A 13649-nucleotide genomic window follows, 5' to 3' on the forward strand; every position below is an offset into this window, starting at 1 on the left:
GTAGGGGTACTGTGTATTTCTACTCATTCACATATGGGGGTGGGATCTGGGGGCCCCCTTGTTAAAGAGGGCTTCCAGATTTCGATAAGCCCCCTGCCCGCAGACCCCCACAACCGCTGCCTGGGTTTGTGGGTAAGAGGCCCCTGTCCCCATCAATATGGCCCCTTATGCCCCCCCCCATGTTGAGGGCATGTGGCATGGTATGGTTCAGGATGGGGGGTGCTTGTTTGCCCTTTCCTGACCTGCTGGGCTACATGCTTGTTTAAGGGTCTGGTATGGATTTCGGGGAGGGACACCATGGTATATTTTTTAAAAACTTTGGCATGGGGTTCCCCTCAAAAACCATACCAGACCCGAGGGGCCTGATATAGATTGGGGGGGACCCCCGTGACATTTTTTCCCAGATTTTGTTTGTTGCTGGCAATTCTTTCTTTACATTCAGCTGTCAGCAGGGAAGCCTGCTGACAGTTGATTAATCGGTTGTTAAGGAAGCGGCCCTCGCTTCCTGGCTTGCTCTGTAAAGAAGAAGTAAACTTCCTCTGCTGACATTTACCTATAGGTAAGCCTATAATATAGGTAGTGTAAATATCTCCTCAACGTGATATATGCATTAAAAGGCAGCCAGTGACATCACTGACACATCCGCTCGGAAGGAACAACCACGGGTGCCATTCTTTCTGAGCCCCGAACGGCGGCTCCGGCGCACATTCGCGGGAGTGACGTCATTGCGGCTCCAGCCACTCACGGTGCCAGAGCCCGCGAACCCGGAAGTAACTCCAGGAAAGATGTCAGCCGTCTCAGCAGTGTGCGGGTGCCGCTGGAAGGCTTTGTTTTAAGTTATTCCATAATGAGCTAGTATGCGATGCATACTAGCTCATCGTGCCTTTGTCTTACAGAAGTCTTTCACTTTAATTGTACCTACAGATAAGCCTATAATAAGGCTTACCTGTAGGTACTGTAAATATCTCCTTAATTTGCACCGTTTAGGAGATATTTACTATATACGCTGCCGTCGACATCATTGGTGCATGTGCACTGAAGAACGCTCGTGCCGTTTCTTCAGGGCCCGTGCCGTGGCCGGCAGCTCCCACGCGGGAGTGATGTAATCGCAACTTTAGCCAATCACAGCGCAGCAGCCCATGAACCCGGAAGTAACTCCGGGAAAGATGTCGGCCCTGTCAGCGGTGTGACGGCACCGATTTAGGGCATCGATCTAAGGTATTTTATAATGAGCTTGTATGTGATGCACACAAGCTCATTGTGCTTTTGTCTTGCAGGATTTTTTAAATTTTTTTTTTGGAGGTTAACAAACTTTTTTTAACAAGCAGCTAGAATTCACACTATACTAATGCATCGCAACTGCGTGCTGGCGCGGTTGTGGCATGTTACTGTAGACTTGAATGGGAGGTGTTGAAAGGTTTTAATTGAAGCGAAGCGACGCTAACGCTTCATGTTTTGGTAATGTGTGCTGACCATTGTATCGTTTACATAGGCAGTAGAGGGGCGCTTTTAGTGCCAGTGAGTGTGAACTCAGCCTAAATTGTGTGAAAACCTGGAGTTCTTCTTTTTTTAAAAAAAGATATAATATTTAGGGGGTTCTAAGTAATTTTCTAGGAATAAAATACAGATTTTTACAGGTAGGAGAGAGGTGTCAGAATGGGGGGGTCATGTGATTGGTGGAGGGTCATGTCATGTGATTGGTGGAGGGTCATGTGATTGGTGGAGGGAGGGGTCATGTGATTGGTGGAGGGAGGGGTCATGATTGGGGGGGTCATGTGATTGGTGGAGGGTCATGTGATTAGTGGAGGTTCATGATTGGTGGAGGGAGGGGTCATGTGATTGGTGGAGGTTCATGATTGGTGGAGGGAGGGGTCATGTGATTGGTGGAGGGTCATGACATTGGTGTAAGGTCATGTCACGTGATTGGTGGAGGTTTATGTCATGTGATTGGTGTCACCTCAGAAAAGGCCAGGAGTAGCCAGGAACTCAGTATTTCCAGTCTGAAGATACCTGTCAGTGTCCTTATCACCTTCCTCCCCGTCCTTCTGTTACAAAGGCGACTAATAATCCCTCTGACACAACAAGAGTCCTCCAGAGGGGTCAGAAAGTCACAGCTGACAACCATTACCAATACCTGCCCCCTCCCCCCGTAAACTTGCCCGCCCGCGCCTGTCTCCCTCCCCCGCCGGCGCACTAACCATCGTCTTTTTTACTCCGCTTTCTACAGACAAGTTTTTTTTTCCGCTTTGCAGCAGGAAAAAAAAAAAAAAAAAAGAAGAAGAAGCCGGCGGGGAGGGGCGGCTGTTCCTGGAAGAGCCAGCCTGGGGAGTTGGTCACATTCTTGGCTGGGATTCAATGACTGAGGCAGACACCAACAAACAGAAGAGAGAGAAAAGGGGGTGGAGAAGGGAGAGGAGGGGAGGAGGAGGCGGCTGGAGCGCTCAGGCACACACAGAGTTCTAGCTAAGCACTCTGAATTGGAGAGCCAGGCTGTGTAGAACACGAGGGGAGCCGCTGTGACAGGATGAGGAGACACTCCTGAGAGGAACACCGCTTGTCCTTCCTTATCTCACGAGGAACTTTATTTTGTATCTATCCGAGGACTTCCTATTCTTATCCTATCACAGAGCAGAGCGACTCCCCCCCACCCCCCCTCGCTGTATCCTAGAGCGGCGCGAGGACTTCCCATTCCGTCCTATCAGAGAGCGGAGGAACTTTATTGTATCCATCCTAGAGCGGCGCGAGGACTTCCCGTGCTATCCTATCAGTGAGAGAGAGAGAGAGAGCGGAGGAACTTCCCGGCTGTGTGTTATCATAGAGCGGAGGAACTTTATCTATTGTAGAGCGTCTGTTGGACTTGCCGTGTGTGTCCTATCATAGAGAGCGGAGGAACCTCCTCCTCCTCCTCCTATGGGCAGAGGGTCGCGGCGGGGCACGTGCCGCGGGGACTGTCCGGCCATGGAGCGCCTGTGAAGTTGTCTTCGTTCCCCCGGCTTGTGACGAGTTGGTGTCCCGCTCCTGTCCGCCTCCCTTCCCTCATCTATTCCTCTCCTCCTCCTCCCCCGATGATGGAGGCTGTGAGCCGGAGCTTCCAGCCCCATCCCGGTCTGCAGAAGACCCTGGAGCAGTTCCACCTGAGCTCTATGAGCTCCCTGGGCGGCCCGGCCGCCTTCTCCGCCCGCTGGGCTCAGGACATGTATAAGAAGGAGAGCGGCGGTAAGGAGCCGCCCGAGCCCATCCTCCACCTGCCTCCGGTCCAGCCGCCTCCGGTCATCCCCGGGGGGCCGCTCTTCATGCCGTCCGACCGCTCGACGGAGCGCTGCGAGACCATCCTGGAGGGGGAGACCATCTCGTGCTTCGTGGTCGGCGGGGAGAAGCGCCTGTGCCTCCCGCAGATCCTCAACTCGGTGCTCCGGGACTTCAGCCTGCAGCAGATCAACTCGGTGTGCGACGAGCTGCACGTCTACTGCTCCCGGTGTACGGCCGACCAGCTGGAGATCCTGAAAGTCATGGGGATCCTTCCGTTCTCCGCTCCTTCGTGCGGCCTCATCACCAAGACCGACGCCGAGCGCCTCTGCAACGCCCTGCTCTACGGCGGCAGCTTCCCTCCGCGCTGCAAGAAGGACTTCCCTCCCGGCTCGGCCGGCCTGGAGCTCGAGGTCACCGAGAGGAGCTTCCGCGTCTACCACGAGTGCTTCGGCAAGTGTAAGGGCCTCTTCATCCCGGAGCTGTACGCCAACCCCAGCGCCCCCTGTATCCAGTGCCTGGACTGCCGCCTGCTCTACCCCCCGCACAAGTTCGTCGTCCACTCGCACAAGGCGCTGGAGAACCGGACGTGCCACTGGGGCTTCGACTCGGCCAACTGGAGGGCCTACATCCTCCTGGCCCCGGATTATAGCGGGGAAGACGAGCAGGCCAGGCTGGGCAGGCTGCTGGACGAGATGAAGGACAAGTTCGACTACAGCAACAAGTACAAGAGGAAAACTTCACGGGTGAGGACCGGGGGGGGGGGGGGGTGACACCTAACAGGGTTCATCGGGGCTGGTGCTTGGCGGACAAGGGGTTAATCACTTCTAGATGAGGGGGGGAAATCAGTCAGCTCAAGTTATTGGCAGCTAAGGGGGGCATTTTTGGCAGTCAAAGGGTTATTCCACTTGGGAGTCCCCTCTTTTAGGGGGTTAATCGGCTCAAGATGGTTTTGACAGCTCAGGGGTTAATCGCTTCAAGTGGGCAGCCACAGGGTTAATCCGCTTGAGGTGGTCTTTGACAGCCAAAGAGTTTGCCGTCATAAGTGAGCAGCCTAGGGGGGTTACTCCGCTCTAGTTCTGGGCAGCTAAGGGGTTACTCCGCTCTAGTTCTGGGCAGCTAAGGGGTTACTCCGCTCTAGTTCTGGGCAGCTAAGGGGTTACTCCGCTCTAGTTCTGGGCAGCTAAGGGGTTACTCCGCTCTAGTTCTGGGCAGCTAAGGGGTTACTCCGCTCTAGTTCTGGGCAGCTAAGGGGTTACTCACCATGAGTTTTTTTTTTTTTTTGACAGCTAAGGGGTTAAGCACCTCTAGGTGTTAGGCAGCAAAGGTTTCAGTGGGTCTCCTTTTTTTTTTTATTGGTAGGTAGGGTTGAATATTAGTGTGGTTTTTTTTTTTTTTGCAGGCTACAGGAGTTAATCACCAAGATTTCTCTTTTTTTTTTTTTGGTAGCTACAGGGTTAAATTGTCAAGTCTGTGGTTTGTTTGTTGTTTGGTCAGCTAAGGGGTGAAGATTGACTTTTTTTCATTTTTATGTATGTGTAGTCTTGTGGGTTTTGCAGCTAAGGGGTTAATTTGTGTTTCGGCAGTAAAGGGGTTATTGGTATGATTTTATACAAATGCACATTCTAAGGGATTAATCTTCAGTCTAATATTAGCCAGTTAAGGGTTAACTTCTAAATGTTGAGTGTTTATTGCTAATGCTTGTATTGACAGAGATTATGGCTGTTAAAATGTTAAATTGTATTTGATTTTGACAGTGGAGTGTTTTTGTTATTTTCTGCTAGATATTGTTTATCTGAGGGGTAAAATGATGTTAACTTTGCAATTCACATCCTTATGGTTTGTCAGCTGATGAGTTTATAGAGCTCTAAATATTTTTGATATTTCTGTTCTCTTTTCTTTAGCAGTAAAGGGGAGTATTTGTATGTTTTAGTGAATTATTTGGTTTTAGAATGAGTTGTGTGGATTTTGTCATCTAAAGCAGTGGTTCATTTTGTCAGCATGGGGTGTAAAAATGTTTTCCCTGGCACACAAGGGGTTAAAGGGTTGTGAATTCTAGGTATACTCTAATAATATGGGGGATATATAGGGGGATATATAGGAAGGAATGTTGCTGGTTTTGTTTCTTACTGTGGAGGAGGGTTTGGGTTAATTGCAGTTCAAGTTTGTTTGGGGGCATTTGGGCAGATGTTATTACTGGTCATAAAGGTGTAATTTGCACATGTCCGCAGATATCCTTAGAGGAGTGTGACAAGTGAGCGGAACTCCAGGTCACCTCATTCCAGAAAGCCAGTGTGTCCCTCTGGAGGGCTGTCACCTTTGGGTGCTCATAGAGACAACAAAGTATCATGTCCTGCGGTGGCAGTAAATGTGACCTGATAGCAACCTGTGGCGGTTTGTGTGTTGATGTCATTCGATGATAAAAATAATTGCTGCGCAACTTCTACGGTTGCAGCTATTGAGTAGCGTTTTGAAATCCAGGACATGCGTTTTGTTCATCATTTTATATGTAGGCATACAGAACAGGTGCAGTCCAGTGTCCCTTAACCCCCATATAGAAGAAAATACATTAGCATAGATGGCCATCCCCACCTATACATCTCCTGGGTAGCACATAGTACAGCAGGATCTCCTATATAAAACATGCACTGGGTAGTAAACGTGTAGTTTCCCATACTGAAGATCATCAATTCTTTCTAGGAATGACATTGTATTTATTTCTTGCCATCCAGTGAGCTAGACACCTGGCACTGGAGTGGTGGTGGTATTCTGCATTGTGTGTAGGTGGTGTATACATAACTGGGGCAGCCGAAAGGAAGACATGCCACCCAGACTGACTGTCCAGACGCTAGTGGTTTATTTTAGGCGTCTGGGCTCGACCATATGTGGATGCCAGTGTGCATAAAGCAGAGTCGGTAGCTGGCATGGATCCGACTATGTGGGCAGCACTTAAGGACCATGCAGATGACAAACTTTTTCCATGACCCTTTCAGAGTCTTCAATCCTTGTTTTCTTCCTTCCTGTGATTGTTGAATTAATAAACTTCCAAATTTCAGACCTGCCTATCCATTAGCTGCATTGTGTTTGTAGATAAACTTCTTTTCTCTTTGTCAAAACACTTTCCCTGGGATTTTTATTTCCTTTTTATGATCTCGAATTCTTGATGTTTTGAGAAGCTAGACTAGTTCCCAGACAAAAAGTATTAGGTTTCCTTTGACGCTGTAATCTACGCGGGTACTTCATTTACTGGTTGAGGATGAAATGACCAGCTTTCAAAAGCAAAGGGGGGACCTCGGCTTTTGTGCCACTGAGCGACTGTACAATTTCAGTTCCCGATTCCATATAGCTATTCATTGGCGTTTCTGCATAAAATACGTGTGACTATCTCGTGTGATTCTTCTTGGTGCATAATAAAGTTGCATTTACAGATCTCTACTTGGGAGGCCAATTAAATCACATTATTGCTTAAACCTTTTTTTTTTCCCCTCTGTATTATCAGTGAATAGACTCCTTCCCAATTTCCCCAGGAGTTTCTTACAACTGTGTGTCAGAGCTATTGTGGCGCATTAATGAGGCACATTATCTGTGATAGTTGGAGGTGGATGCGTTTTTAATGGCTTGTCTATCCCCAGCTAATCAAGGATTGAGGTGGAGGCTTTGAATAGCACTGTCTGGCAAGAATGGACCCATTTGTGAGTAGCTCGGGACTAGATTGTTTAACCCGTTTCTCACCAGACATATTAGTCTGCCGCTGTTGGTTTGTTACCTTTAATAAAAGTCTGATTGTGTGTATGTATCTCTGTGTGTGTGTATATGTATGTGTGTGTGTATGTGTGTGTGTATATATATATATATATATATTACACACACTGGGGGCATTTACATTTTATTGCTGCTTCCTAGTCGTCTTTGTAGCTCAAGGCCAACAGACTGATGTTTTGTGATAACCTGACAAGACCAGCATCCCCTAACTTGTGACCTTGTGAATAGGCTGAATTGTAATGCGTATTGCGTGTCTTCGGAAGCTGCTTTGATGGCACGTTTGTGTGAGCTATCTTATGAATGCAGGCTCCTCTGCCACAGTAGGTCAGCAAGCGTTTTTCTGTATGATAAGTCGAAGTATGTGTCTAGGCTCTGCCTCCTCTTGATGGGAAGATCTACTGAAACTGTTGCAAAGGTGTAGAGTTGGTGGAAGAAGTCTCTAGGAGCAAAAGCATGGTTGATCATATGTTAGATTTATTTTTATTTATTTTATTTTTTGGAAGGGTTTGTGCAAAATGAAGTGGTTCTTAAGGTTGTGGGAAAGTTTATACCGAATAATGCTCTTCTACCTCTCAACAGGCAGATCTACCCAAACGTAGTTGGTAGAAGTTCCTAGGTGTATGGTTGATCATTTTTAACCATTGGATTGGACCTTTTTCAGGAAGAGGGTTGTACTAAGGAACTAGTGCTCAAGGCTGTGGGAAAGTTTTTACCAAACGATATCCATGTGTCGTATGGATATGTGGGTAAAAATTGTAGCAGTTTTTTCAGTTCACTAAGCAGCAGGTGAGTCTAAGATGTTGTCCTGAAAGTTTAGAGGATTACTTTGGTGTTCTAATAGGATGTTTATTATCTCTGCAATCAGATCTGATCTGTTCTTCTTTCTGCTGACATATCTCTTATTTTGGCTACAGGGTGTTTTTTTTTTATCACAATAGATCTAAATCTCATTTGGCTGTATTCCCTGTGGGCATCCCTCCCCGCCCTCCCTCCCTATTATCCCCTTTCTCTCACTTCTCTATGGAAAGACTCGTGCTGCATGGACTCTAAATGGCACTGGTTGCACTTAGGAAGACATTCTTGAGATTGCATAAGATGGAAGAATTTGCCCAGCCAATGTCTTCCCAGCTACTAGCACAGCTTGTTGAATGACTCTAAAATACTAATATCGGAAGCAAGGCAAATTGATTAAGCAATGTTGCTGAGTAAAAAGCTTAGTGGGGTGTTAATAGTCATGAATACACATTTATTTATCCACAGGCAGTCAAATAGAATGGTGATGGTTCTTATGCTAATGTTTGAAGTGTACCTGTCATACACACACAATTTATATATTTTTTTTTTTTCCCCCTAAACAGTAGCAGCCAGACAGTGTAGTTTGAAACATGACGTGCTCAAAGTGTCATCACAAAGTCCTAGTGGAGTAGTACAGTATATCAAATCTTGGTCTAGCCTACAAAATGGCATTGCATTCAATTTCAAGTTCTGTTGTATGTTGTTTGTGGTGTGTGTGTGTGTGTGTGTGTGTGTGTGTGTGTGTGTGTTTGTTTTTTTTTTTTTTTTTCCCCCAGTTGTAAGAGTATACGGTAGTTGAATTGATTTTCTTTTTTTCTTTCTTGTGGTAGTTATTCTTGATTTGGTGTTGTAAAGATCAATTTTGTTTTTCTCTTGTTAGCTTGCTGAAGCCTTTTTACTAGGCCTGCGGATTATGTAGTATTTGAGGGATAAAACCCTTTGCCCTGTTTCAGAATTCAGTTATTCACATCGTCAGCTTACACAACTATGGCACTGTTCATCTTCTCTAAGGCAGCTCATTATGTAACGTATTTATTAAATATTTTTATTTCAATCCTGTTTATTTTGACTTCCTTTTCTTTTTTTTTTTTTTTTTTTTAAGGTCAAGGTTTCTATGTATGATTCAACTCTCTGGGTATGTAAATAAAAAGCTTGGAGAGCAAGTCCTGCATTTTATTTGGCTGCTCTGTATTGTCTTCTGTTCTGTGTATGACTTCCTCCAGTGATTCAGTGAGCTGATAATTAAAAAAAAAAAAAAAAAATAGTTCCCCGTCATAAAATGGGTCAGCTCTGAAGTGCTCCTGGGTTTGTGAAGCATTGCAGCCTTCTTTTCTTTGTGTGTCTGCTAAAGCGTTGAGTAAGGACCTCGATACGGCAGACAGGATATCAAGTGTTGGGAGTCTGGGGTAAATAGGACATAGACACTGTGAGCTAGGCAGCAGACAATTAGGCTTTTTTCTGTCTATTATGGATGTTAGTCACTTCAAAAAGTGAAGACCAACTAATCAGACTTTGGTTAACCATGAGTGGCTTGGGTTACCATTTCTCCTTCACTTCAGAAAAATTATAAAACAAAAAAAAAAATCTACCAGATTGTCATTTATGGTTGCTGTGTTGATCTAGAGTTTTTGCAAATTTATTTTCCTGTAAAAACTGATCACGTATTGCCTGGATATATATATATATATATATATATATATATATATATATATATATATATAATTATATTATAATCTGGTGCTGTTACATATGTAGTTTGAGAATATGGACATTTTGTTGGTAATTATGGAATATTTATGTATTAATAGAGCAATTGAAAAACTTTGCACTCAATAGAAGTTACTTGAAAGTCTGGCCAAGCCAATGTTGATCTAAAGTAGTTTACCTGCGGGCAGTTAAATGGTCATCAGCAAAAAAAACTCATCTGGACAGTCACTTCTGGGGAGTAAGACTGAATTGTTTTCTGATGTATGAAGCACGAGTGAACCCAAAGCAAATTCTGCAAGGCTTATCTGTCTCCGTATGACAGAGCTATGTCACGTTGCCCTTTTCTGAATCTGTCTTTCTGATAAGCACCCAATAACGTCAGTTCTGTGCATAATGGAAAAAGCTTACAGTAAAAGGCGTGTTCAAATGATTTCTCTTTAAAGTTCTCTAAAAGCGATGTGATAGAGCGTCTGGCTATTGGTCACGTATCGGTTTTACTCAATAATAGTCTGTCTCGTCGTTGCACAAGGCTAGACATCCAGTTCCTCAGGCTTCCGCATTGTTTGGAAATGGGCTGTGTTGTGAAAGACTCAACAGAAATCCATTTCATCCATGTATTGGCAGCCTGTGCAGTCTCTGTAGACTACAGCATAACGGAGCTTAAAGGTCAATACCCTGATCTGTTCTGTTTGGTTAGCTGTAGAGAATAAGGGAAACTTTCTGTCTAGGGTATATTCATGTCCAGTCCCCAATTTTATCTATGTAGACTGAGGCTGGTCCATGTAATCCATAGGTAAAATGATAAGCTTTGACCAACGGTTTGGGGGGGGGGGGGGGGGGGGGAGAGATATACATGGACAGACCTTGGCCTATGCTGTTGAATGAGGCATACTGTAGTTAACCTTTCCCTACTCTGTTGAAAATTTTTTTCCCCAGTTGTTAAAATAACTAATGAACGCACAACGTAAAATATGGTGCACATGCTCTGTAGCGGTAGACTGAAACCCCAAATCCATCTTTTATGGAGGAGTATTGTGAAAATGGAGCCCTGTAGCTTAAGAACATGAAGTTGTCTTGTAGTAAATTTCGGTTTAACTATTGGGGTTTTACAGGCATACAGAAGAGCTAATGAGCTTTTACCATGGCATAGCACAAAAAAAAATGATCAGAAGTGCCATTTTTCATTCATTGCTAATTATACAGAGCTGAATATTAAATAAAATATCAGTTAAATTGAAATTGCGCTGATTATGACAGTGGGGATAATTTTACCAGCCGGCTGAAACCACCAATTACTCTTAATGTGACAGGCAAATGTACGGAGGAAATGCTCTTTCAAAAGCGTGGTGTGGGCTATTTGTTGATTACATATGCACAGATTTATATGCATCTCCGTTTTGCAATGGGGGACGGATGGCTAAGTGCTATTGCTAGGCTGGTCTTTCCCAGTATGAGTGACGCAACGCCTGTGTGGAAATTGCTGCTTGCTGGACTAATGTCTGTGTACACATGTTTTAATTATTTATCTTTGGGATGGCTATACCTATACCATATTCCTGTTTTGCTCTTATCTTCCCATTCATGCTTTGTTGTATACAATGTCCTGATGCTGTCTTCTTTTTCCTTTTTTTTTTTTTTTCTGTTTAGAATTCTACTCTCTCTGCAATTCTTTTGGGTTATCTGGTACCAAGGGACGGTCATACTGTGCAATGTAATTAATGAAAGCTTTGGGGAATGTCAAATAACTGTCGAGCATAGGGACAGTTGAAAGACTTTGTTGTGACCCATTGTTCAATTTTCTGTGATGAAGTAACAATCCTTTTACTGTGCAAGTGTCCATTGGAAATGCAAACAAACTGGGAACCTTTCTCGCAGTGATAACTAGTCGTTCACTCTGGGCCAGTTTTTTGTTGCCTGTGATACAGGGTCCTTTGTTGGCCCAAGGAATTTTAAGCTTGCCATAGACTGTTCAAATCTCAGCCAGTTCAACAGGAACTGGCCGAGTTTCTAACAATGTATGGGCAGGTTGCATGAACCGTGTCTCCTGGCAGGGACGGTTACAGGAAAAGAATATTGCTCCATCCATGGCCAGCCTTCGTCAGATATTGCAAGCTATAGGGTTGATTTCCTTAGCAAATATAGTGCATATGCAGGTCACCCTCTCAAGTGCATTGTTCAGAAATTAAACAATCCTGCCTTGTTTGTTTTAAGGCAAATTTACAATTGTCCAGCTTGCTGACCATTTTAATTTTGGGCTGTCAAAAATAGGTATATCCAAGCAATTGAGTTGGCTACTAAAAATGATCCTTTTGGTCATTTACTTCTTTCTGATGATGTCTTGTCTGAGTCAGGGACCTGCATTTAGTGCATACAACTCCCAAGTCACATTTTTAAGTGCATCACATGGTCATGTGCATCCTAAAAGATAACAATAAAGCGTTTGCTGATATACCATGATTTCAGTTGTGCAGTGGTTTAAAAATAAAAAATTAGAGCGCATGCGATGGTTTCGTTTATTTTCAGTTTGACTAGCGCCGCTAAATGCCAAAAACCAATACAGCCAACCTAGCTGGTCTGCCATTCACTTCATTACATGTGGTCAAGGTGTATTATTTCTAGCGAATCGTAGGGATTAGGCAGCGAATCAAAAGCTCTAAAAATTCTAAATCCCTTTGAAAGTTTAACAAAGATTTGGTAAATATAAGTGCCAAGCCTTTGCCCTCCTGCACCCATTTTATGCCCTGTCCTCTAAGCCATTCATCCTTTTTCTTATCGCTGCTCTAGGCGGTTTACATCACTCCCCAGCCCTCCTTTCCCATTTTTTTTTTTTTTTTTTTTTAACCAACACCCAAACAAAAGACCTGGAAGGTGACTGAAGAAACTTGAATTTCAGGCCTAGGCCACAGAGAAAGATTTAATATTAAACAGGTGTACTGTTCAGAGTCTGGTTATGGCCGGCTTGCCAGACTAAACAATTCTGCACCAAGTTAACCCAAAGCTTACTGCTGCCAAAAGGGCTTTCAGTCCAGGAAGGGAGACGAGAAGGCTGGGGCTTGCTGTGGCTGTGAACTTAAAATCTGGTCATTTCTGTTTCCTTGGCTTCCTGAAAACGACCATTTGCTCTTGCCAGAAGGGCAAAGTTGAATGCCACGTAAAGGCCATAGTGCTTTAGCCCAATCTCGGCCATTTGTAACACTTCAGGTGTCAATTAAACCTCATGGCTGTTGTGGAAGCTGGGTACAAATCTCACCCAACTGTGACATATTTAGCAGGATGGTGAAAGAGGATAAGTTTGCTGTCTGTTCACAATTGGTTAACAGAATAAACAAGCCCTAAAGCAAATGAAGGTGTGTGTGTTTTTTTTTTTTTTTTTTTTTTGTGATTAAATTGTAGTTCTAAGTTGGGGATAGATAATTTGCTCCTTGGTTGAATTGGTTTTGAATAAAAGGACAATGGAAGTTGCAAACTGTAACCAATCATATTGCATGCAGATGTAGTCTTCCTACAGAAGTTAATACAAGGGAGCGGATTGTTGCTTTCTATGATTTCTTGCATAATCACAAAGTAGGCCAATGCCCATCTTGGCCTGGGGTGGATTTGGTAAAAGTACCTTGCCCATGGCAAGAAGTCCTATCCAGACTGCCATTTTTCTGATGCAAGTTAGTGGATTGGCAAAACTCTTGGTTCCTGTAGGAAATAGTATAACTATAATTATAATTAACTTTTTTTTTTTTTTTTTTCTCTAGTACATCCTATTGTGTAATAGTAAACCGTTACTGAGAAATAAGGGTTTGCCATTGGTGGCCTTCTAAAAAAAAGAAAAAAAAAATGGCTTCAATGCTTCCTGACCTGGAACTTGCACGCAACCTAGAAATGGCTTTGGTACTTTCTGATCCAAAACAAGCATGCCAATCAGGAAAGTAAGAACTCCCTGATTTGCATTCTTCTTCCAGATTATTGACTTTAAAAATGCTGATGCCTTTGGAACATGACAAGTGGGGACTGATATAATTTTTTTTTTTTTTTTTTTTTTTTTTTTTTAATTCTTTTATATAGAAGAATGTTACTGGTGCAGGTTTCCTTTTATGCTGGAACCCTACTAGTTAATTTTCAGTAGAAATTCATCAAGCTGTGCATTT

The 13649-nt window shown here is 44.0% G+C and overlaps 1 protein-coding gene across 2 annotated transcripts in view; it reads left to right on the forward strand.

Annotated features, from left to right (window-relative positions):
• Positions 1-2258: 2258 nt before the first annotated feature.
• Positions 2259-13649, forward strand: part of SKI (SKI proto-oncogene) — a 113012-nt gene continuing 101621 nt past the window's right edge. Inside the window, exon 1 of one of the 2 annotated variants that reach the window (XM_073602991.1) lies at positions 2259-3992. In XM_073602991.1, the coding sequence (XP_073459092.1) occupies positions 3066-3992 (927 nt within the window). In that variant the 5' untranslated portion in view covers positions 2259-3065. The remainder of the gene's footprint in view (positions 3993-13649) is intronic. The other variant, XM_073602992.1, reaches the window with a different exon arrangement.

This window comes from Aquarana catesbeiana, linkage group LG10 (genome assembly GCF_042186555.1).
Source record: "Aquarana catesbeiana isolate 2022-GZ linkage group LG10, ASM4218655v1, whole genome shotgun sequence".
In the NCBI taxonomy this organism is placed as follows: Eukaryota; Metazoa; Chordata; class Amphibia; order Anura; family Ranidae; genus Aquarana; species Aquarana catesbeiana.